The sequence below is a fragment of the Tachysurus vachellii genome, chromosome 4 (genome assembly GCF_030014155.1).
Source record: "Tachysurus vachellii isolate PV-2020 chromosome 4, HZAU_Pvac_v1, whole genome shotgun sequence".
NCBI classification, from domain to species: Eukaryota; Metazoa; Chordata; class Actinopteri; order Siluriformes; family Bagridae; genus Tachysurus; species Tachysurus vachellii.
Genome location: NC_083463.1, coordinates 4645661 through 4668991, shown reverse-complemented (window position 1 = coordinate 4668991; position 23331 = coordinate 4645661). Strand labels below are relative to the sequence as shown.

Genomic DNA, 23331 nt, shown 5'->3' with positions numbered 1-23331 from the left:
CCCAGGTGTCAGGTTTTCAGGCTGTCTATAGATCGTGGTGATGTCCACAGACAAACGAGCTGCTTTCCTCTGTGGCAAACAAACGTTTAGAATGATGACTGCTGTCTGGTCTAGAGCCAAGGCCCGTGGTCCTGTAAATGCTAGACACCATGAGGAAATCTTCAGATGATGACTGTTGTCTGGTTGAGGTAAAAGAACCACGGTCTTATAAATGCTAGACACCATGAGGAAATTCAGATTATGAAGATTTCCTCATGGTGTCCCGATGGAGGTCGGTAACATTAGAGAGACACAGCATGCGTCTGTATGGACTCAATTAACGAGCAACAATTTACAAAGAACATGAGTAAGAGCACTTTATTAATCAGACCATAATGACAATTTTTATTAAATAACAGTTGGTCCCTTGAAAATGTTCATAAGACAAGACACCTAATTTCCCTACTATAAAACCTCGAGCTAAGACTTCTGTGATTGGCTAAAATGATAGATTGACCCTGATTGACAGGTGAGCCCTAAAGGCTAGTATGGTATTTAGCAAACAATTTTTTAATGGTTAAACCTCTATTATTTAATTTTTAAAATGGAATTCTGGTACCTAAGGACCAGGACTGCATGATACTTGTTTATGGCATCAGAGAGAATGCACAACACAACTAACTTTTTTTTTCTTCTTCTTCATAAAATTGAGATATCATTAACCTGGACAAAAGGTAAACTGATCTGAGTTAGATTGTGCAGATTTTAATGCTGTCTGTAGAAGCGCTGAAGTTCCCCATGGCAAAGTCTAGGCCGACTCCCACGCCGCTCCCAACACCATAAGCGGCGAACAGCGGCTGACTGGATGAGACACCGTGGAATGTATGCAGATGCACGAGTACATCATCAACACCATAGAAAGCCAGAGACTCCTCCTCCTGGTTCAGAAACAAGCCTACTCGGGGGCAGTACGTCACTGAGATCTCCTGCTTCTGATTGGCGTGCATAGCGGCGCAGCACATGTCCGACAACTCCAAACTCCAGGATTGGTTGTTGTAGCCAAGACCCACCCTTGCATCTGCACCTTTACGTGGCATGGAGGCACTGGCCACACCCACCGAAGAGCCCCGTCCACGCCACTCCACCTCCCAGTAGCAGCGGGTAGAGCTGAGTGGCTGGAGGCTGAGAATCTGAGTCCAGCTGTCAAATCTCTCAGGGACATCAGGGTACGGTTGGGTGGTAGTATTGAGTGTTGCTTTGGTGTCGTCTTCACTGAGAACTAATCGCCTGTGAGCCGTGTTGGGATCAAATGTCAACTCACAAGCATCTAATAGAAAAAAGAGATAGTTATTGGTTTAGTGTGTTCTTTAATAGACTCGTGTACAGACTCGAGACGTTTCCTGTGAACCTGAACCTAATTGGTGTATTTGGTGCAATACACAGTTGAAGCCAGTTAGATGAAGCTTGATCTTGAAAAGTATTTGATCATTTTTGGTCTCAATCTTGGTTTGTTTTCATTTGATCCTGATCCAGACTTGGCCCTGACCTCCTCAATCTTGACTCAAATGTGGCTAGTCCTGGTCTTGGACTCGACAGTTGTAGTCATTACGATACTAAGGAGTGTGCTGAGTGACTCACATGAGGTTGTTGGACATCACACTGATTGCCAATTTACTCTCTGATTTAAAGGAGCTCAAAATATTAATCTAAACATTAATATCATTGGAATCTTAACAGACTCCAGTAGTTATAACTGATGTCGAATGTCTCCAGTGAAAGCAGTTTACATTAATGAGGATATTACACTGTTTAAGCAGCTATAGTATTATTATTATTATGGATGTCTTGTGCAACAGTGTTTGACTTACTTTTGGATGTGATGCTGAGTTTTTTTGTGAGCGATTGAATAAGGGTGAAAATGTGAACTTTTTTGTGTAAAAGATAAACACCCCAAAATGATGTATAATGCACACTGATCAGCCATAACATTAAAACCTCCTCCCTGATGTTGTGTAATACAAAAACAACTCCACAAAGCCTCTGAACATGTGCTGTAGTACCTGGCACCATGATGTTAGCAGAAGATCTTGAGGTGATTTGGACCACTAACCACCACATACCAGAGATGGGGGACTTGAGTCATATGACTTGACTCGAGTCAGACTTAAGTCGCAAATTTGAGACTTGCTTGACAAATATTAAAAAAAGACTCGACTTGACATTCACGACTTGAGACTTGACTCGGACTTGAGTTAAATGACTCAGAGATGGGGACTCGACTTGACTCGAGTCAGACTTAAGTTGCAAATTTGAGACTTGCTTGACAAATATTAAAAAAGACTCGACTTGACTTTGACTTGACATTCATGACTTGAGACTTGACTCGGACTTGAGTTAAATGACTCAGAGATGGGGACTCGACTTGACTCGAGTCAGACTTAAGTTGCAAATTTGAGACTTGCTTGACAAATATTAAAAAAGACTCGACTTGACTTTGACTTGACATTCATGACTTGAGACTTACCTGTGATTTGCACATGTGTGACTTACTCCCACCTCTGCCACATACTGGTAGAAAAACAACACACCACAAGACCCACTGTTTTGGAGAAGTTCTGACCCTTGTCAAGGTCACTCAGTTCCTTACTCTTGACTATTTTCCCTGCTGCCAGCACATTGACTTTGAGAACAAACTATTCACCTGCTCACCTGCTGCCTAAAATATCACACCCACTAACAGGTACTACTGTAACGAAATAATCTGTTATTCACGTCAGCCTTCAGTGGCTTTAATGTAGTGGCTGATCGGCGTGTATTTGGATGTATAATGGATGAACTACTTCTTCGCATGTGTGTGTACTCACACTGCAGGAACTCGTCTCTGCTCCTCGGCTCGGGAGCCTGAATGCTGTCAATATCGATCTCTCTCACTGCAGGCGAAAGGGAGTAGGATGATGAAGTTGTCAGAAGAAGTACAGTGGATTGTACATGTGTAAATACAGTATCTAGGGGAGGTTACGCATAGATGAAATAATGAAGATGCTCACGTGAAAAGGTACGACTGAATGAGGAGTCTGCTGACGGAGAGTCCAGGAAAAGTCCAGGGTTTACTATTCAGAGGCATAATCAGAATAAAATCAGTAATATTCACTAAACCTGTGATTCTTAAATAAGGTCCATGAAGCTTAGTCAGTGGTTCTGTGATTTACAATAGTCAATGTTAAGCGTTATCAATGTTATTGTGGCTAAATAACACAATTTCATCTGAAATCTAATGATTCAAATGAATACAAACTGTATCTGTTTAATAATTCAAAAATCTCTGATCAAAATAAAAATTTGTGTGTATTTTTTTATCGTAGAATCTACTGCATATTTTTTTCCAAAGTGATATTTTACTACAAAGTTGAGAATTCTTAACTGATTTTGGTGCTGTTTTATTTAGTTTATTATTTAATATACAATACTGTGCAACATTCTTACAGCTGTAGTCAATATACCGCTTATCCGAACTACCTCGGGTCACGGGGAGCCTGTGCCTATCTTAGGCGTCATTGGGCATCAAGGCAGGTTACACCCTGGACGGAGTGCCAACCCATCGCAGGGCACACACACACTCATTTACTCACGCAATCACACACTACAGACAATTTTCCAGAGATGCCAATCAACCTACCATGCATGTCTTTGGACCGGGGGAGGAAACAAATAAAAGCTTATATTTCCAATACTGATACTCTCTGAGTAACGATAGTTCGACTTAACAAATTTGATCTGACGACGGACGATAGCAGTACGACAAAATTGTCAAAATATTTTTGTACAAAGTTTTGTACAACAGGCAATCATAGCAGCGTATGTGGTACAATACTTTGGGATACTTTTGTACATACAGCATTTCTGTGAATATGATACGATACTTTAGTGCATGTATAATACATAGTTTCATTTTAGGGTTACCATCATTGTTAAAGTCTTTATAGCAGATAGGATTATTTAATGAACAAACTTTCTATTAAATTGCACTGTACTGAAATGTATTAACTTGTTAACCAATTACTGTATAATAGCTCAAACTGATCACCATTCTTTAAGACTTTTGGGTAGGCTAGGTCATGATTCGATATTTTTTAAACTACTTCTACTTTCGTCTTTTCCCGTTAGGGGTCGCACAGCGAATCATCTGTTTCCACTTATCTCTATTCTCTGCATCCTCTACTCTTGCACCAATTACCTTCATGTCCTCATCCATACTGTATACCTCCTCTTTTGATATCTTGACCTCTTACCTGTCAGCTCCATCTCCAACATCCTTCTACCAATATAACCAACTCCCTCCTCTGTACATGTCTAAACCATCTCAATCTAGTCTCTCTGTCCTTGTCCCCAAAACAGCCAACCTGAGCTGTCCCTCTGATGTGCTCGTTCCTAATCCTGTCCATCCTCGTCACTCCTAAAGAGAACCTCAACATCCTCATCTCTGCTCCCTCCATCTCTGCCTCATGACTTTTCCTCACTGCTACAGTCTCTAACCCATACAGCAGAGCTGCTCTCACTACTATCTTCTACACCTTACCTTTGATTCCTGCTGACAATCTGCTGTCATGTATTTTTTTTTTTAAACAAAATAATGAAATGTAACAAAACTATTTGTCAGTAACTATTTGTTACCTTCAGTCTGCTGTCCCCCTGCGGAGAGAAACATCAGTTAAATTTACAAAACAAAAATTTCAAGCATGTATGATTCAGGAGGTGATTGTATTGAGTGCGTGTGACTTACACTGATCCTGAGGAGACACTATTTCCTGTTGAGTAGGTGTGGCTTGTTTCACTAGAACAGAAAAAGTCCGAGTAGTAACATGAAGCTTCTCAAGATAATTTAATAAAATCATTTTTTTAAATAGAAATTTAAATTAGAAGTTTTAGGGTTGATTGGTTTAGGTAATTGGTAGTTACAAATCAGTGCAAAATAATAAAATAAAATAGGCAGTGTGTGTGTCAGGGATTATTATGTCACCTGACTCTTGTCTCTTCTTCCTGTTTCTTGGTAACAGTGAGCTCAGACTCCAGCGATCAGCTGATTATTGACAAAGAAACAACAAACTCAGACATGTACTGTACACAACATCATGAGAACTGTGTGTGTGTGTGTGTGTGTGTGAGTGTGCGCATGCATAGCATCTTACATTGTCTTTCAGGCTGCCCTCTGGTGGTTGCCGTCTGCTGGGTCCTGGTGGAGCTCTGTGACTCTGCATTAGCTAACGGAGAATAAGGTTAAATATGTGTAAGAAACACAATAATCACCTGCTTATCTCTGTGTTGAGATGTTGTATACCTGTCTCTCTCTCTTCTCTCCTCTCTCTGCCTCTTGTCGACCTGATGGAACTTAAGCTCCAGGTGTCAGCTAAAAGAGAAGTGTAGTGTTAACATATGTACATTCTTGTTTGCATGTGATCTTCTGCTAAAGCTTGTAAATCTGCTTTAGTTCACAAAGTACTGCATGTGCACCCCTGACCTTCACACCCATATGGGGTTCTTCACCAAACTGTTGCTGCAAAGTAAGAAGCACGCGATTGTGTAGATTGTCTTTGTCTGCTATAGCACTACAATTTAGCTAAGAGGCTCAAACACTGTTCCAACTTTACAATGTACCTGTGCACAAAGCACACAGCATCATGAAGACATGATGTATTGAGGCTGGAGTGAAAGATCTCCTGATTCTGACTCCGACTCAACCCCACTGAGGATGAACTGGAACTGGAGTCTCTTCACCATCCCAGTATCAGTATCTTATCTCATTATTGCTCTTGTGAATGAAGGAACGAACACAAATCCCCAAAGCAATGCTCCAACATCTAGTGGAAAGCCTTCCAGAATATACGTAATGTCTGTTCATCAGCTACGTCTGTAGCTCAGTGGGATTAGCATTGGACAATTGATCAGAAGGTTTGATGAGCAAGACCCTTAACCATCAGTTGTATAAAATGAGATGAATATAAGTTGCTATGGATATAGGCATCTCCCAAATGCTGTCAATATAAAACCATACTTGAAGGCTGTTTTCCAACCTGAGTGGTTTTGGGGGATGTGGTAGCCTAGTGATTAAGGTGTCATGCTACCAATTGGAAGATTGTGAGTTCACTGGCACTAGTGGGCCCCTGAGCAAGGCCCTTAACCCTCAATTGTTTAGATGTATAAAATGAGAAGATGTAAGCTGCTTTGGATAATGGCATCTGCCAAATGCTGTAAAATCTAATCCTGTAGATATGTTCATCCTATTATATTCTCCTATACATTGGACATATGGACACATTGTGTTATATCTCCATCCACTTCCTGTTCCTATACAACAATTTCACTATATTGTCCCTATGTGTCTATTTCTGTACATCTCACTGTAATACAAATTTGATTTGTACAGCCGTTTTTAAAATGGACATTGTCGCGAAGCAGATTTAAAGAAATATAAAAATCAGAAAAAAATGACAAAGTTTAAAATTGATCCCTAATGAAGTAGCGAAAGGTGACAATGATGAGGAAAAACTCCCTGAGACGATATGAGGGAAGAAACCTTGAGAGGAACCAGACTCAAAAGGGAATTGTGATTCTTGGTGCAGTGGTGGCTCAAGCAGTTAAGGCTCTGGGTTGTTGCTCAAAGGATTAGGGTTCAAGCCCAAGCACTTCCCTGCTGCCAATGTTGGGCCCTTGACCAAGGCCCCTAGCCCTCACTGCTCCAGATGTGCTGTATCATGGCTGACCCTGTGCTCAGAACCCAATTTTGGGATATGTGGAGAAAGAATTGTACTGTGCTTCTTCTTTTAAAGCTAACGTGTTAATGGTACTGTTTTTGGTGATCATAATAAGAGCCGTGTCCTGAATCTTACACTGCTTCTCCGGTTGCTGTCTGCTCATCGCTGTCTCCTGCGGTCTCTGGGAACTCTGCATTTCTCCGTTAGCTAAGAGAGAGAGACGGAGACAGACAAACATGCTAAACAACATGAGACACACAGTTATGCATCAATAAGACTGTGATATGATGCCACTTACCTGTCTCTCTCTCCTCTCTCCCCGGCCTTCCTCTTGACCTGACTGAACTTAAGCTCCAGGTGTCAGCTGTGACATTAAAATAGATATGAATACTTCTGTGTATCTACAGTATGTTCAAGGTTCTGGTCCTGGCCCAATCCGTGTGTTTCCATACACTTTATCATTCATTCATTTTCTACCGCTTATCCGCACTACCTCGGGTCACGGGGAGCCTGTGCCTATCTCAGGCGTCATCGGGCATCAAGGCAGGATACACCCTGGACGGAGTGCCAACCCCTCGCAGGGCGCACACACACTCTCATTCACTCATGCAATCACACAATACGGACAATTTTCCAGAGATGCCAATCAACCTTCCATGCATGTCTTTGGACCGGGGGAGGAAACCGGAGTACCCGGAGGAAACCCCCGAGGCACGGGGAGAACATGCAAACTCCACACACACAAGGGGAGGCGGGAATCAATCCCCCAACCCTGGAGGTGTGAGGCGAACGTGCTAACCACTAAGCCACAGTGCCCCCCCACACTTTATCATGTATTACTTAAATTTACACTGAACCCTGACTGGATCATACTGATATCAGACTCCAACTGTATTTCTACTACATGTGCACAACATCCCACTATGACACTTTGACATGTTAAATATCTCCCACTGAGTAACTTTATGATGGCACACAGAGGAGCGTATGACAAATTTTATTGCATGTAGAGCCTTGAACGCTATTTATACACAAGAGAATCAACTTGAAGCTTAAATATTCATGTGTGTGTATTAAAATCACCTTGTTCCTGGTTTTTTCTCGCCTGTGTTGACTGCCGTAGAGAGCGTATACTCCAAGAGTCGGCTAACGAGGCAGAAAATAACGTAAACATTTTGGAAGGTACAACACACACACACACACATTTACTTTAGAGCTAACATATCAGCATTTGTCCTTATTCTGTTGAAACGAATTCTAAGTTCTATCAGACACAATGACAGCATTTAAATCTTAAACCCCCCAAACTCTTACAAACAAACACAATGGTGGCCTAATGGTTAGAGAGTCTGACTCTTAACCCTAAGGTTGTGGGTTCGAGTCTCGGGCCGGCCACGTCTGAGGTGCCCTTGAGCAAGGCACCGAACCCCTCCAACTGCTGGGCGCCGCAGCATAAATGGCTGCCCACTGCTCCGGGTGTGTGTTCACGGTGTGTGTGTTCACTGCTGTGTGTGTGCACTTTGGATGGGTTAAATGCAGAGAACAAATTCTGAGTATGGGTCACCAAACTTAGCTGTATGTCACGTCACTTCACTTCAATGTAAGAACACAGTGTATGATGATAATTTTGTTTTTTAGTGTCTAATATTTTGTGTATATCAATAATGAACAAAATCACCATGTTGTGTATTTTCTATTTTTTTTTCACCAGTGTGATATTTCTCAGATAATCCAGATAATAAACCAACACTGATACACTCGTGCTGTATATAAAGTTAATTCAAAATTCAGTTACGCAACCTAACAAAACAAAGCGCTAAAATACAAAACTACAGCTTTTACTTGACTCTTACCTTCTTGATCATTTGTGCTCCTGCTTTGAGATCTTGGTGAGTTTGGAGTCTCCCTCTCTGTAAAGGACATTTAACAATAAATCCACACTCAATACTGTATTAAACATCCAACATTTTTTCTGGACTATATGAATCTATTCTGGTTAATTCAATATTGTATTTAGTAAGAGGAACCAGAATGCTATTTTAAATGCAGGAACAAATGAAAACAGCTCTTAAAAATGATGCAGATTATGATGTTGTTGCTGTTGTCCTTTAGCTGCTCCCTGTTCGGGATCGTCACAGAGGAACATCTGATCATTTTTGCACTGTCTTCATGCCGGATGCTCTTCCTGACACAACTCTAACACTAAGTTTTAACCCCTGTGTGATTGGGTCGGTTCCCAGCCCCGGGAATCGAGCACCAGGGAAATAGTCGTGCTAACGATGTAATGAATAAATTTAGCTGTGTCTGCTAAATATGGTGTGTATTGTTACTGTATGATGAGTGAGTAATGAGTAGATCACCTTGCTCTCTCTCCTCTCTTCTCTGCCTCTCACTTGATCTCAGAGAGCTCACACTCCGATTATTAGCTGAGTCAACAGTTAAAAGAAACATAGATGAAAGTCTGTTTATTTACAGTATAACACCTTAAAATTATAGCACCTTATACCTGTAACCTATGTACTGTATATATTTATATACATTTGTATATAAAAGCATTGGCAAAATAATTGAAACACATGATTTCTTCTTTTTTTTTTCTTCTCATTATTTTACTCTTAAAGCCTTTTTCATAGAAAGAAGAAATACATTTTGACTGGTCATGCAGTCAAGTGCAGTGGAGTGTAAAGCTTTGCATACTTTCTGGTGTGAAACAAAGAACATCAACAAGCTACATTTACAGTATATCAGCAGGACATTTAGTGTATTTAGACTTTCCAGAAGGTATTATCATCTAAAATTAAAAAGCATCAGTAAAAATAAAAAAGTTGTGAAAATAGATGTGTGTGTGTGTGTGTGTGTGTGTGTGTGTGTGTGTGTGTGTCAGTCACCTTGCTCTCTCTCCTCTCTGTTGTAGCTTGCTCTTGGTCTTGGGGAGTTTGTGCCTCTATCCACTAACACAAGGACAGAATAGTTTTGGTAAAACACCAGTGTGATACTGCTGTTGTGTGATGTGTGATCACACTGTTTGTGATGTGTGATAATTCTATTGTGCACAAAAACAATTAGTCATTTTGTGGCAGAAGCAGGATTTTTGGACAGTGAATATTTCAGAATCAAGTCGGTTTTCTAGATTCATACAGATGGCCTTGGAAGAGCTGCTGTTACTGTATGTGAAATAACTGATGATGCGAAAATCTAATCACAGTGTGCTATAAATGACGTGTAAAATGTGAAAAAAGGGGAAGGGAAAAGAGGAAGCGTTATTTATGTTTTTTACATTCTAAAAATTTATATGAAATTGATTCGCCTTTAGATAGTAATTCATCGTCACACACACACACACACACACACACACACACACACACACACACAAACACACACACTTAATCAGAACACAAATCCAGACAGTAACCCTTAATATGAAAATTAACATTTTTCATTGACACCTGCCTACAGTATATTCCCAAGGGTCTCTCTCTCTCTCTCTCTCTCTCTCTCTCTCTCTCTCTTTCTCACACTCATTCACACGACCAGAAAGACTTCTCTTGTAGCTACAGTAATTTCACCTCCTACTATTCTGTGGATGCTCTACATGTCCTAAAGTGTTAGACCATTTTACACATTTACAAAGACTAATAATCAATTCTTATCATTTTGGATACAAATAGATAAATACTAAAGTTAGAATAAGAGACAGATTTAGAGAGTCAGACTCAGTCCTACACAGACATTTCCAGAGGTAGATTGAGAGACAGATTTAGAGACATTTATTTATATGAAACAGACATATTTAGAATGGCAGAAAACATCTAATTAAATAATGGATCAACAGATTTGAAATTTTACCTGGGCCTCGAGCACTCACAGAGGGTAGCGGAGGGGGACCTGCTACACACACACACACACACACACACACACACACACAGGCATGTGAGATTAGTGAGCATAGACTAAAAACACAAACATCTGAATATTATTATATAGACATGTAGAGGTACCTTGCGAGCGACTACTTGAGGATTTTCCTCCAATTCCAGAAAACACTGAGAGACACAGAAAGAAAACATTCACAGTGTTATAGCAAGATAACAGAATACACCATCTGTGCATTGGGTTACATTTTACATCCTGCACTGATGCTACTCATCATATTATTTACTCTATCTACCTCCTTTCTCTATTTTTCTATTTCTCTCTTTCTCTATCTATCTATCTATCTATCTATCTATCTATCTATCAGTAGTGGACTTTACTCACATTTCAAAATTCCCGGCTTCTGTCCACTCTGTCGGTCGATCACAGTGTACGGCATCACGATGAACACTGTGAGAACCCCGGCGGTGTTAGGGTTCAGCACAAGAGCATGTATATTGAGTGAGAAAGACAAAGTAAGCAATTGAACATCACCAAGAACCCCATACTGAAGAGTTATCCTACTAAATTCATTCCTCAGATGAGGTGATCAAGATCAGTTGAGTGAAATATGCATCGAAAATGTCCAACAACGCAGAGTGGTTATTTTGTGTTTCATGGAAAGTAAAAAATTCTTGATTCATCTGTGTGTTAGTGTGTGGAAGTGTTCCTGACCTGTCTTATTAATTTTATCCAGTTCTTGGTTGCACATGTTCTCCACTTTCTCCCTGAGATCCAAAATGACGTTTTTAACAGGATCGAACGAGGCGTCCAGATTCACCGTAAAACTGCCGAGTTCACTGAACTCCGGAGAACAAAGACACTGATACGTCTGCGGAAAGCAAAAGGAGAAATATCACTCAGGAAATATAACATGTCTACTATCAAAAATTCAATGAACAGTTTGGAAGAACTTTCATTCATTCATTTTATCTACCGCTTATCCGAACTACCTCGGGTCACGGGAAGCCTGTGCCTATCTCAGGCGTCATCGGGCATCAAAGCAGGATACACCCTGGACAGAGTGCCAACCCATCACAGGGCACACACACACACTCTCATTCACTCACGCAATCACACACTACGGACAATTTTCCAGAGATGCCAATCAACCTACCATGCATGTCTTTGGACCGGGGGAGGAAACCGGAGTACCCGGAGGCGGGGGCGGGAATCGAAGGCGGAGGCGGGAATCGAAGGCGGGAATCGAACCCTGACCCTGACCCTGACCCTAACCCTGAACCCTGACCCCAATTTTATTTTGCAACATAAAATTGCAACTCTGCAACTCTTCTCAACTACCAGCTCATTTCCTGTTTCCACAGCCACAGGAGGCCAACACGGAACGTGAAAAGTAGTTAAGTTCCAGAGGAAAAGAAAAACACTAATTATCGATAAAATTGTACAAGTGTTGATGTTTTGTTAAACTTCTGCACATCAATTTTAAGTCTATATGTCAAGTGCTGTGAAAAATATCACTTGGTAAATGGAATTCATACAAAAAATTATGACAAGAAGTCATTTTCATGTCATTCACCTGCCATCGAGCTACGGAGCCAACTCTGGATTTGTCATGTTTTTATTTTTAAAAATTAAAAATTAAAAAAAAAAAGGTTTATGTTGAGGTACCTTGAGAAAGTAGATATTGTCCTGACACGTCACAAGCTCTTTTAAATCAGAGTCTTTCTTCCTCAGCTGACTGATCTCCTTCTCCAGTTTGTCCACCAGCTGCTGGGCCTCGCTGATCTTCTCCTGCCCAGTAGAGCTCATCACCTGCTGGATCAGATCTGCCATACGCTGCACTGAGTGCTGAAGCTCACACAGCACTTTGTCTGTCTCCTCGCTCACTGTGTCGGATGAATGCTGAACACACACACACACACACACACACACACACACACACACGCACACACACACATGCACACACACATGCGCGCACACACGCATGCACACACACACGATAGTGAGTTTAGATAAAGTATTCCATTCGTGGTTGATGTAAGCAGCTACTTTACACACACACACACACACACACACATTCAGACCTGTTTAACTTGTGTGATGGCTCTAACATAAGAACTGAGTGTATATGTATGCAGGTGTGTTTAGGGAATTCACAAACTGTTAGCTATTTTAATCTGGGTTTAAAGAGGTGAAAGAGTGTTTTATTGAATTAATGTTGGTCACCTTGAGGGTCTCCAGGACTTTCTTCATGTCTTTGAGTTCCTTCTCTCTCTCATGCAGCTTCTGCAGATTCTCTGCCTGAACTGTTAAAATGGTTTTCTGGACAGAGGAGGAAACAAAAGACTTTTGGTTTCTGATTAAAAGGACAAGCTGCAATCATTTGCTTTATTTACGTGAAGAAAGTGAAAAACGTGAGGAATTTGAGGAAACGACTGTTTACAACTGCTATATCTAAGAGCTAACTTCTTTCCAGGATGTTCCACAAGATTAAATGTAACTATAAAGTTAGTATCTGTCAGAGCAGGAAACAGTGATGAAAATTCCAGCTCTTTTCACTGAGTCACATGAATCGACTCTTTCGGCTCCATGCCAGTTTTTAATGATCTAAAATGATCAGAAATGCAATTAGACTCAGAGATTTCGTCTAACTGATTCAATCAAAAGAGTCGACTCATTGCAAAGCTTTAAATCTTCACCTGTTTCTCAGTGCGCTCCGCCTGAGTGGATAAGGTCTCGTGGTCTTTATGCTGGTTGCTCGTACACAGCCAGCAGATATAGACCTGGCACGAGCGGCAGTAGAACTCCTGCAGGTACTTGTGCTCGGGGCAGATCTTCTGCGTCAGGTCTCCGGTGGGCGCGATGAGCTCGTGGCTCTTTAGCTTGGCCTGCGTCTGGTGCGGCTTCAGGTGGCTCTCGCAGAAGGACGCCATACACGTCAGGCAGGTTTTCACGGCCGCTCTCGGCTCCATGCACCGGTCACACGGCACACTCGAGGCAGGAAGCTGTTTGGTGACGGTTTTTCGCTCTCGCGCACCACGCACGGACGCAGAGTCGGCTGCACGGTGCGCGTTACGGATGGACTCGCGTGCTGTGGAGCTGAGGTTGCCCACGCGGAGCTGCTCCACGGCCTCCGCGAGCATAGTGTTACGGCACAGCGTAGGACGAGGGTCGAAGGTCTGGCGACATTCAGGGCAGCTACATGAGCCGCTCTTTCGGCGCTCAGAGTCCCAGTAGTCGGTGATGCACGCCATGCAGTAGCTGTGACCGCACGGGATCGTCACGGGCTCGTGGGGCAAGTCGAGACAAACGGGGCAGTTAAACTGCTCCTCCGTCCACAGACGACCTTTGCTCATTTTTTTAAGAATCTGGGAAATGCAATAAACACAAAAAAAGCTATTACTCTTTAAGCAAACCAAGCAGATTGACACACTATGAGGCTGGGTTCGAGTGAGTCACTGTCACCTTTCAGGTGTTTAGGGGCGGGGCTTCACTCTCAGAGCAGGTTTGAGAAGAAAAACAGGCACCAGCATACCTGTCATTCCAGCATCTCTCTCTCTCTCTCTCTCTGTGTCTCTCTCTGTAGGTCTGTCTCTCTCTCTCTCTCTCTCTCTCTCTCTCTCTCTCTCTCTCTCTCTCTCTCTCTAGGTCTGTCTGTCTCTCTCTCTGTCTCTGTCTGTCTGTCTCTCTCTCTCTCTGTCTGACAGAAGGCACAGCCACTCTGTCTGTCAGAGAGAGATACAGGTCATATTTTGTGACAGCTTTACTACCCACTATATTTCTCTCAGATCTTATCAGCAGATATGACAGCTGTCATTATCGATAAGAAAATAGGTCAAAGTGTTTAGAAATTATTTTTTTAATTTTATTTATTTATTTATTTATTTATTTATGTATGTATGTATGTATGTATGTATGTTGACATGAATAAAAGTCAAAGGTTATACCTTTGATCTGGTATATGTATGTCTTTGTTCCAAATGAGCTAGGAGACAAGTACTTAAAACTCACATGTTTGATCCGGGGGGTGGTTTGTGATAGGGTTACCCCCTCCCCTCAGAATGAATGTTTGTGAGAGGGTTACCCCCTCCCCTCAGAATGAATGTTTGTGAGAGGGTTACCCCCTCCCCTCAGAATGAATGTTTGTGAGAGGGTTACCCCCTCCCCTCAGAATGAATGTTTGTGAGAGGGTTACCCCCTCCCCTCAGACTGATCGTTAGCCAACGGTGTTATCTACAACGTCACACAAGCGCATGCACACGCTCCCCCTGAGCACACACACACACACGCCCCCTCGGCTTTAGTTAGCCAAAGGTGTTATCTACAACGTCACACAAGCGCACACGCCCCTGAGCAAACGCGTGCACACACCCACCACGTGTAGGTAAAAAAAAAGTGAGAATTTCCGAAAATTTGCCTATGACTTCACATCTTTGGAAATGCAGCAACGGAACAGAACTTATACGATCTCCTTTTAAATATTAAGAGAGCATGGCCTTTTTATCAGGTAAGAGCTTATTATGAACTTTATTGTAAATTTTATAAGTATTAGAATGCTTATCGTTTGATATTATCATAGTATATGAGATTTATCTGACATATCTGACACAATTGTCTATGAAAACGTATCAAACAAAACGAGACCCTTCAGGGTAATTTCATTCTGACTCTTAGATCTGTGTTTTTCAGTTGATTGTTTTATCATATATTACATTATAAGCTAAATGTTATATTATTTATTTAATTATTTATTTAATTATTTCTTAATTTTAGACAGTTGTATTGAAATTATTTCCGACGACGTGTATCCTGGGACGTCCACACAAGGCCTAAGAACATCGGGGATCTGTCCCAAAAAGCCGATAGCAGTAGTAGGCCCACAGTTCAGACCAATCCTACAAACTACGCGTAAGCTACACCATTAAAAATATGAATGTTGTAAATCTTTCATTAACCTTATATGATTAGCAATAATCTTATTTATTTATTTATTTTTTAATTCATTATTTGTATGTTTGACATATTCAGAAGACGCCGGTACATCGTCTAACTACATTGACTACGATGGTTCAAATATTTTGTGTAAGTCCGTTAGCATTCTCTTTTTCAAACATCCCTTAAGAGTGTAAAACAATCCTCCACACATTTTCTGTAATGTGTATTCTATTTTGATGTTGGTGCTAACACAGTTGGCAGTGGTGTCTTCGAAGGAGAAGAAAATAACTACATTCAAGATGTCGGTGCTAACGTAGCTGGAGGTGACTTTTTAAAGGACAAGAAAATTTCAGCATTGGAGACGCACTTCATTCATCTTCTACCGCTTATCCGAACTACCTCGGGTCACGGGGAGCCTGTGCCTATCTGAGGCGTCATCGGTCATCAAGGCAGGATACACTCTGGACGGAGTGCCAACCCATCACAGGGCAGACACACTCTCATTCACTCACGCAATCACACACTAGGGACAATTTTTCAGAGATGCCAATCAACCTACCATGCATGTCTTTGGACCAGGGGAGGAAACCGGAGTACCCGGAGGAAACCCCCGAGGCACGAGGAGAACATGCAAACTCCACACACACAAGGCAGAGGCGGGAATCGAACCCCGACCCTGGAGGTGTGAGGCGAACGTGCTAACCACCGTGCCCCCCCGGAGACGCACTTCAGGATTTTTATTTTTTTTCAGCTAAGGGGTAGAATAATTGAAAACTTTGAGCATTTCTGCATCGCACTTCAAAACACGTCTGACAGTGAGTATGTTCAAGCCTTGCGTAATACTTTGGAATCCTTAAATTGATGTGTTATGGTGAATAAAGAATTGTTAAGACATTGTTACTTTAGAAATGGCTCAGAAGCGTTCGAGTAATTCTCCCTCTTCAGAAGTTAAAAAAATTAGAGTTGAAAATGATCCTATATCGTCACATGATTTCTGCTTTGGTGAAACCTCGACTTTTTCTAGTAGTCTGTTACAACGTGACTCGTACACATCTCTGAACCCTTATTTCAATGCAATCAATGAGTTGAACGATAGTTTAAGACCAACACTTAGACATGATATTCAGAACCCTAATCCAGGTACTGAACACAACGTATCCCCGGCGTTGAATGATAGTTTAAGACCAACACACACACGGTTGCCTCATCATGACGTGTTCTTAGAACTAAATCAGAGTCTGTTAACGTTGCAGAATAGCCTAAATGTTCAAGATCAACCTGTACAGTTAAATCCAGCTTTGATAGAAGTGGTGAATAATCTGAATGATAGTTTTAACTTATCTAACGAACAAAGTATCGTTAATGCAACACCTCTGGTAACCGGTCAACATCAAGGACCTGCATCTCAAGAAGATTTGCTTCAGGGTCTTAATCGAAGTCTTATTTCGTTAAATGACAATATCATTAACCAACCTGTTAATGTTCTGCAAAACCCCGAAATTGATCATGAGTACACCCCTGAAATGGTAAACGATACATCAGTAAACACAACGCCACCTAATGGTGAAAATATCCCCTTAGATCACGTTGACAACGCACCACCACCTAATGGTGAAAATGTCCCCTTAGATCACGTTGACAACGCACCACCACCTAATGGTGAAAATGTCCCCTTAGATCACGTTGACCACGCACCACCACCTAATGGTGAAAATGTCCCCTTAGATCACGTTGATCACGCACCACCACCTAATGGTGAAAATGTCCCCTTAGATCACGTTGACATTGCACCACCACCTAATGGTGAAAATGTCCCCTTAGATCACGTTGACAACGCACCGCCACCTAATGGTGAAAACAATCAAATAGGCCATGGTGTAGATCCTAATATTAGGATAATTAATCGTGACAGCTTCAATAACACAGAGATCATAAGAAGAGTGAATTTTTCATCTATCGCTAATGTTAACAGTTTTGCTGAATTTTATAATTGTTTTAGAGATTTTAAACAGCGTGGAAGAAGTTGCAAATGAAATGATTTCACCTAAGGATTATGTCACCGTTGAAATTAGAGGTGCTACACTCAATGTGTCATCTCACATTCAACTAGTCAATGGAGCCATCGATTTACAGTCTTTTTTGACCATGCTCGAAAATACCATTCAAAGTAATCGTGACATATTTACGGATAATTCGCTTGAACTGGTAGTACAGATAGTTCGACCAAATCGTGGCGGTACAGGTTGTAGGCGGAAAATTGCTAAAATATTCAATTCGGAAGTTGTATAGAAGAAGATGCGATACTTGTATATTTTTTACAATAAAGACAACATGTGCTTTGCATTATGCATTACACAGCTTTTAAATTGTGATAAAAGCGATTTTCAAAATGAAAAAATCGCTAAACCGCTCCAATACGATGTAGGTTTAACTGAAAACACACCCGTCACCTTTGCCGATGTGTGTAAATTTGAGGCACATTTACAGTGTAAAATTGTAATTGTGTACAAAACTAGCGATAAAGCAGGATTCTCTTTCTTTCAAACCAGCGAGATCCCCCATGAAAAAACGCTGTACTTGTTTTTGCATGACAACCACTATTACGGAGTTAAAAGCATCACCGGATTTTTGGGATGTAGTTATGTCTGTCATTTCTGTCACTCAGGGTTTAAGGATATGCGGAATCATCGTTGTGTATATACAGTAGTTGTAACATTTGTTGTGATGTAGACTGCTACAAACACCCTCGAAACATAACAAAATGCCTGGATTGTATGAGGTTGTGTAGATCAAAATATTGTTTCGATAGTCACAAAGCGTTGCGCCAGTCAGAAGGAGGTGAATATTCTCAGTGCAAAAGAGGCTTCTACTGCAGTAACTGTAATATGGCGTACCACAACCCATTTGGCCTTAAACGTCACGTGTGCCCTGAGAGATTGTGTAAATTCTGTGGTGAAAAACTTGATTGTGAACACAGGTGTTTTATACGGCCGTTAAAGAGGGAAAAGTCTAATAAGAGATACATCTTTTATGATTTTGAAACTAGACAGGAAACGGGTACTCATACAGCTAATTTCTTATGCTGTATGAATTACCGCGGTCAGACATGAGTGTTTTCAGGTGACACGTGCTTCGCAGCGTTTTTTAGACATTTTCGCCGAGGGAGATTCAGAGGTTATACATTTTATCGCGCATAATGCTAGAGAGTTCGATTCATACCTTTTGCTAAACCATTTAGTGAAAGAAGGAATCACACCCGAGATTATAGCACAAGGTGGAAAGATTCTGTGTTTCACCGATACCGATTTCAACCAGAAATACATCGACAGCCTGTCTTTCTTACCCATGAAGCTTAGCAATCTTCCTAAGGCCATGGGGGTCTCAGAAAAAAAGAAAGGATATTTTCCTCATTTCTGGAACACATTAGAGAATCAAAACTATGTAGGACCGTACCCTGACCCCCAGTTTTATGGTGTGGATAACATGATGTCTAAAGACAGGGAGGATTTTTTCAAGTGGTACGCGACGGTGTCTGACAAAGTTTTTGATTTCAAGAAAGAGATGACTGAATACTGTGTAAATGATGTAGACATTTTGAGAAAAGGTTGTATAGCTTTCAGAGAGGAAATTCGGCAAAGTACATCGGTGGATCCTTTTAAATGTATTACGATTGCTTCAGTCTGTCTGACGATATTTAGAACAAAGTTTCTCGAAGAAAACACTCGCCATTCCACCTCTCGATAATTACATCAACAGGCAGAAATCTTACTCAACACCTGCCATTCAGTGGCTCGAATACATTTCCACCACACATAACCTACCTATTCAACATGCTCTGAACGAAGGTGAAGTTGGGTTCGGTTCATATTTCGTTGACGGTTATTGTGAAGTGGGTCAGACGCGTAAGGCTTTTGAGTTTCTCGGTTGTTTTTATCATGGTTGTGAAAAGTGTTTTCCCTCGTCAGCGCCGCATCCTCTTAACAGCAAAGTTAGCTTTGGTGATGTCAGGGTTAAGTCATTGGAAAAGATAAAGTATTTGCAAGACACACACAATTTGCACGTCACAACGCTCTGGGAGCATGAGTGGCGTGAAATGAAGGAAAACGACGAGAGAGTGATAAACTTTCTAAAAGAGCTTGACTTTCCCAAACGTTTAAACCCTCGAGATGCCCTTTACGGTAGTCGAACGAATGCTTTGCATTTACACGATGTAGCACAACCCGGTGAGAGAATAGATTATTACGATTTCACGTCACTTTACCCGTATGTAAACAAGTCGAAAACATATCCTATCGGTCACCCCACAGTCATTTTTTGTGACTTTGAACCTCTGGATAATTATTTCAGAATAGTTCGAGCGAAAGTATTACCGCCTAGAGGCCTGTGGTCCCCGGGTTCTTCTGTACCGTGTAAATAACTCCTTTTCCCTCTGAAAACGTGAATACATTCAAAATTACGAGCGTAATGAGGGAATTAAATTGGAAGAAAAAAACATTAACGTTAACCCTGCCAAAAGATCTGTGGCTAAACTAGCTCTGAATTCATTGTGGGGCAAGATGTGCCAAAGACTGGACAGATCAAACACAACTCTGATCAGAGATCCTGCAGAATTTTTAAACTTTATATTCTCAGGTGTTTACAATGTTAGTCACTTCTCTTTTTTGTCTGATGAGGTCACTCTTGTGCAGTGGCGTTACATGAACAATAGCATGATTAAACCGGGGAATGCTAACGTGTTCATGGGTATTTTCACCACAGCTTATGCTAGACTTGAACTGTACTATCTGATGGATCGTTTGAACCGCCGTTGTTTGTACACCGACACCGACAGCGTCATTTTTAAAAGTAAAGAAGGGGATTGGATGCCGCCTTTGAGCGATTATTTGGGGGGTCTTACCAGCGAACTAGACGACGGTGATCAAATAGTAGAGTTCGTAAGCGCTGGTCCTAAAACCTACGGTTACAAAACTAAAAAAGGAAAGACATCGATGAAGGCTAAGGGTATTACTCAAAATTACACCAATTCCAAAGTTATCAATTTGAAATCATTGACAGATCTGGTGATCGATCAAGTGAAATACCCCGATAAACCCAGTCAACTTACAGTATATCGTCGCACAAACAAATCATTAGAGATAAAAAAGGGTTTCATTTGAGAAACCAGACACAGGAAAAAAGGTTCAGGGTTGTGTACGATAAACGTGTGTTATTTCCTGATTTCACAACTCTACCTTACGGGTATTGACCCCTATACTGTTGTATTTTTATGTATATATGTGTGTATGAATGTCTGTATGTTGTTCATTTGATTGTTGTCGCCGTACGGTTGTGAACACTTGTCAAGGAAAATATGAATGTGACTTCTATTGACACAAGGCTGCAACTACCCTTTTCATGTATTGTATGTGGACCTAGTAATAGTGGGAAATCTTATTTTATCAAAATGCTGCTGGAAAATTGTAAAGCGGTATTTTCCAAAGTTCCTGAAAATATTGTATGGATTTATTCATGTTGGCAACCTTTTGTACGATGATTTGATGACCAAAATAAACATCAATTTTATTCAAGGAATCCCTGATTCTTTGTGTGATCATGAAATGTTTCCCCTCGGTAAAACAAACTTGGTGATAATAGATGACTTGATGGAATCTGCGAGGAGGTGGAAAAAGCTTTTACTAAATACACACATCACAGAAATCTGAGTGTTATATATCTGGTTCAGAATTAGTTTTTTTCAAGGCAAGTCTAGTAGAACAATCAATTTGAACACCAATTACTGTACATGGTTCTTTTTAAAAACCCTAGAGATAAATTACAGATCAGTGTGCTAGCTCAGCAAATGTATCCGGGTAACAGCAAATACTTTTTAGAATGTTTTCAAGACGCCACCACCAGACCGTACGGTTATTTATTTGTTGACCTAAAATCAAATACACCAGAAGACTTCAGACTCCAATCAGATTTGTTACCGCAAAAAAAAACAGCTGTGTATGTTCCGAAGCAGAAGAAGAAAAAGATTTACTGAAAAAAACAAATGTCTATACGCTTGAAAAAAAACACTTCCGTCGTTGAAAGCATTACACGAGGCTCCACCCCGGAAAAGAAAAGTTATATTGCGCGATGCACCTACCGAACTCATTCTTAGCATATGTGAATTAGCTTTAAACGTGCTCAGAGGTACCATCCCTCTAACAGCGAAACAGTACAGAGAATTAAAAAAGCAGAAAAAATGGATAAAACTTTTCGCGGATAAAAGAGCAACGGTAGAAAAGAAAAGGAAAGTAATTAATCAAACTGGAGGATTTCTTTTACCACTACTTAGCGTTGTTGTCCCGTTTATAAGCAGCTTGATAGCATCCCGTAACAGTTAACATGAAGACCGCTGAGAAAATGTATTTAGTCCCTCAACATCAACTTGACAAGCTTAGAAATACCACGGCGGAAAAAGAGAGTTTAAGAAACACAGTTGAAAGCAACTTAGACGTACAGATGCAGCGGCTCAAAGTTGTTCTTTTCCAACGTGTGACTGACCTTAGTCAGACTTTCATCACACCTTTATCACACGTTTAGCAGACTTTTGTCATGAGCCCCCCTCTCTACAGGCAATGAAGGATGTGTGAATATTCTAATGTAGCCACCCCCATTTTTAGCTGTTGTAATGCAATTCCAGGGCACAACCTGAAGATGGGGCTTTGCTCACAAATACTTTCTGACCCTGACTTTACAGGTCAGCGACAACATTTTTTTAAGAGTATAGAAGCAGTTTTCTCTTTCACCTTTTACCTGTCCAGCAGGAAGATAGTAGGAAGGACCTGAAACTTTAATGTCATTATCACACACTGGAGAGAGACAGACAGAATATATATATATATATATATATATATATATATATATATATATATATATATATATATATATATATATTTTATATTTGATTTGAACCAAGGACAAGATCTTTTCAGGACATGCATCTATGACCTGTTTAGACTTTAACCCTCTTATTACAGTATGTTGCAGGTCAAATTGACCTCAAATTGCTAAGGTTTGTCATTGCCATAGTACATATGATATTTATATAACCCTTGTGCAGACATGGGGTCTATTTGTCTCATCTGGAAAGTTTAATGTGTCATAACTTGGGTTTCCTCCCACATATTTGCCTGAAATTTACCAGGACTGTTCCAAATTATGAACATTGCAAGTAAAATTAATACTTTCCTCCTCAAGTCCTCCCGAGTCAATTTGACCCGGCCACATTTAGTGGGCAATAGGTCACACTTTTGCCCTTTTCAGCGCAATGAACATACATACAGACACAAAAATGCACACATAAAATGTCCACTAACACACACACTCAAAACACACACTCACACCCCACACACACACACAAATTGGGCATTGCATTTCATTAGGCCTCCAGAAAAAAAAAAGCCACACATTTGTAAATATTTCACACTTTTGATATGCCTTTGCCTAGCAGAGGGCAAAATATGATCTAACGAAATGATGCTACATACACACACACACATTGTGTTTTCATATTCAAATCATATTTAATGGTCAAAACAAATCTCCTGGCTTTCAAAGAGACAATGCCCCGAGATAGATTCATTTCAATTATGCAACACCTTCTAACAGACAAATTTGCTGCGGCCTCCGACATCTGGACACACTTCAACAAGAACTGTGCTGAGAGTTTCACTCCAGGAGAACACATGTCCATAGATGAACAGCTGTTCCCTACCAAGGTTCGTTGTCCATTCACACAGTATATCGCAACCAAGCCAGACAAATT

At 40.9% G+C, this 23331-nt stretch overlaps 1 protein-coding gene across 2 annotated transcripts in view; it reads right to left on the bottom strand.

Moving 5' to 3' along the window:
• Positions 1-341: 341 nt before the first annotated feature.
• trim25l (tripartite motif containing 25, like) overlaps positions 342-23331 on the bottom strand; it is a 29196-nt gene continuing 6206 nt past the window's right edge. The window contains exons 2-22 of one of the 2 annotated variants that reach the window (XM_060867471.1): positions 13301-13969; positions 12828-12923; positions 12270-12503; positions 11316-11472; positions 10986-11051; positions 10727-10771; positions 10575-10616; positions 9617-9679; positions 9089-9154; positions 8582-8638; positions 7812-7874; positions 7027-7092; positions 6864-6935; positions 5315-5383; positions 5166-5237; positions 4997-5056; positions 4760-4810; positions 4651-4668; positions 3027-3089; positions 2844-2909; positions 342-1306 (exon numbers count right to left, since the gene is read on the bottom strand). In XM_060867471.1, coding sequence (XP_060723454.1) covers positions 729-1306; positions 2844-2909; positions 3027-3089; positions 4651-4668; positions 4760-4810; positions 4997-5056; positions 5166-5237; positions 5315-5383; positions 6864-6935; positions 7027-7092; positions 7812-7874; positions 8582-8638; positions 9089-9154; positions 9617-9679; positions 10575-10616; positions 10727-10771; positions 10986-11051; positions 11316-11472; positions 12270-12503; positions 12828-12923; positions 13301-13957 — 2661 coding nt within the window. In that variant the 5' untranslated portion in view covers positions 13958-13969 and the 3' untranslated portion in view covers positions 342-728. Of the gene's footprint in view, positions 1307-2843; positions 2910-3026; positions 3090-4650; positions 4669-4759; positions 4811-4996; positions 5057-5165; positions 5238-5314; positions 5384-6863; positions 6936-7026; positions 7093-7811; positions 7875-8581; positions 8639-9088; positions 9155-9616; positions 9680-10574; positions 10617-10726; positions 10772-10985; positions 11052-11315; positions 11473-12269; positions 12504-12827; positions 12924-13300; positions 14178-23331 lie in introns of those variants that run through there. The other variant, XM_060867472.1, reaches the window with a different exon arrangement.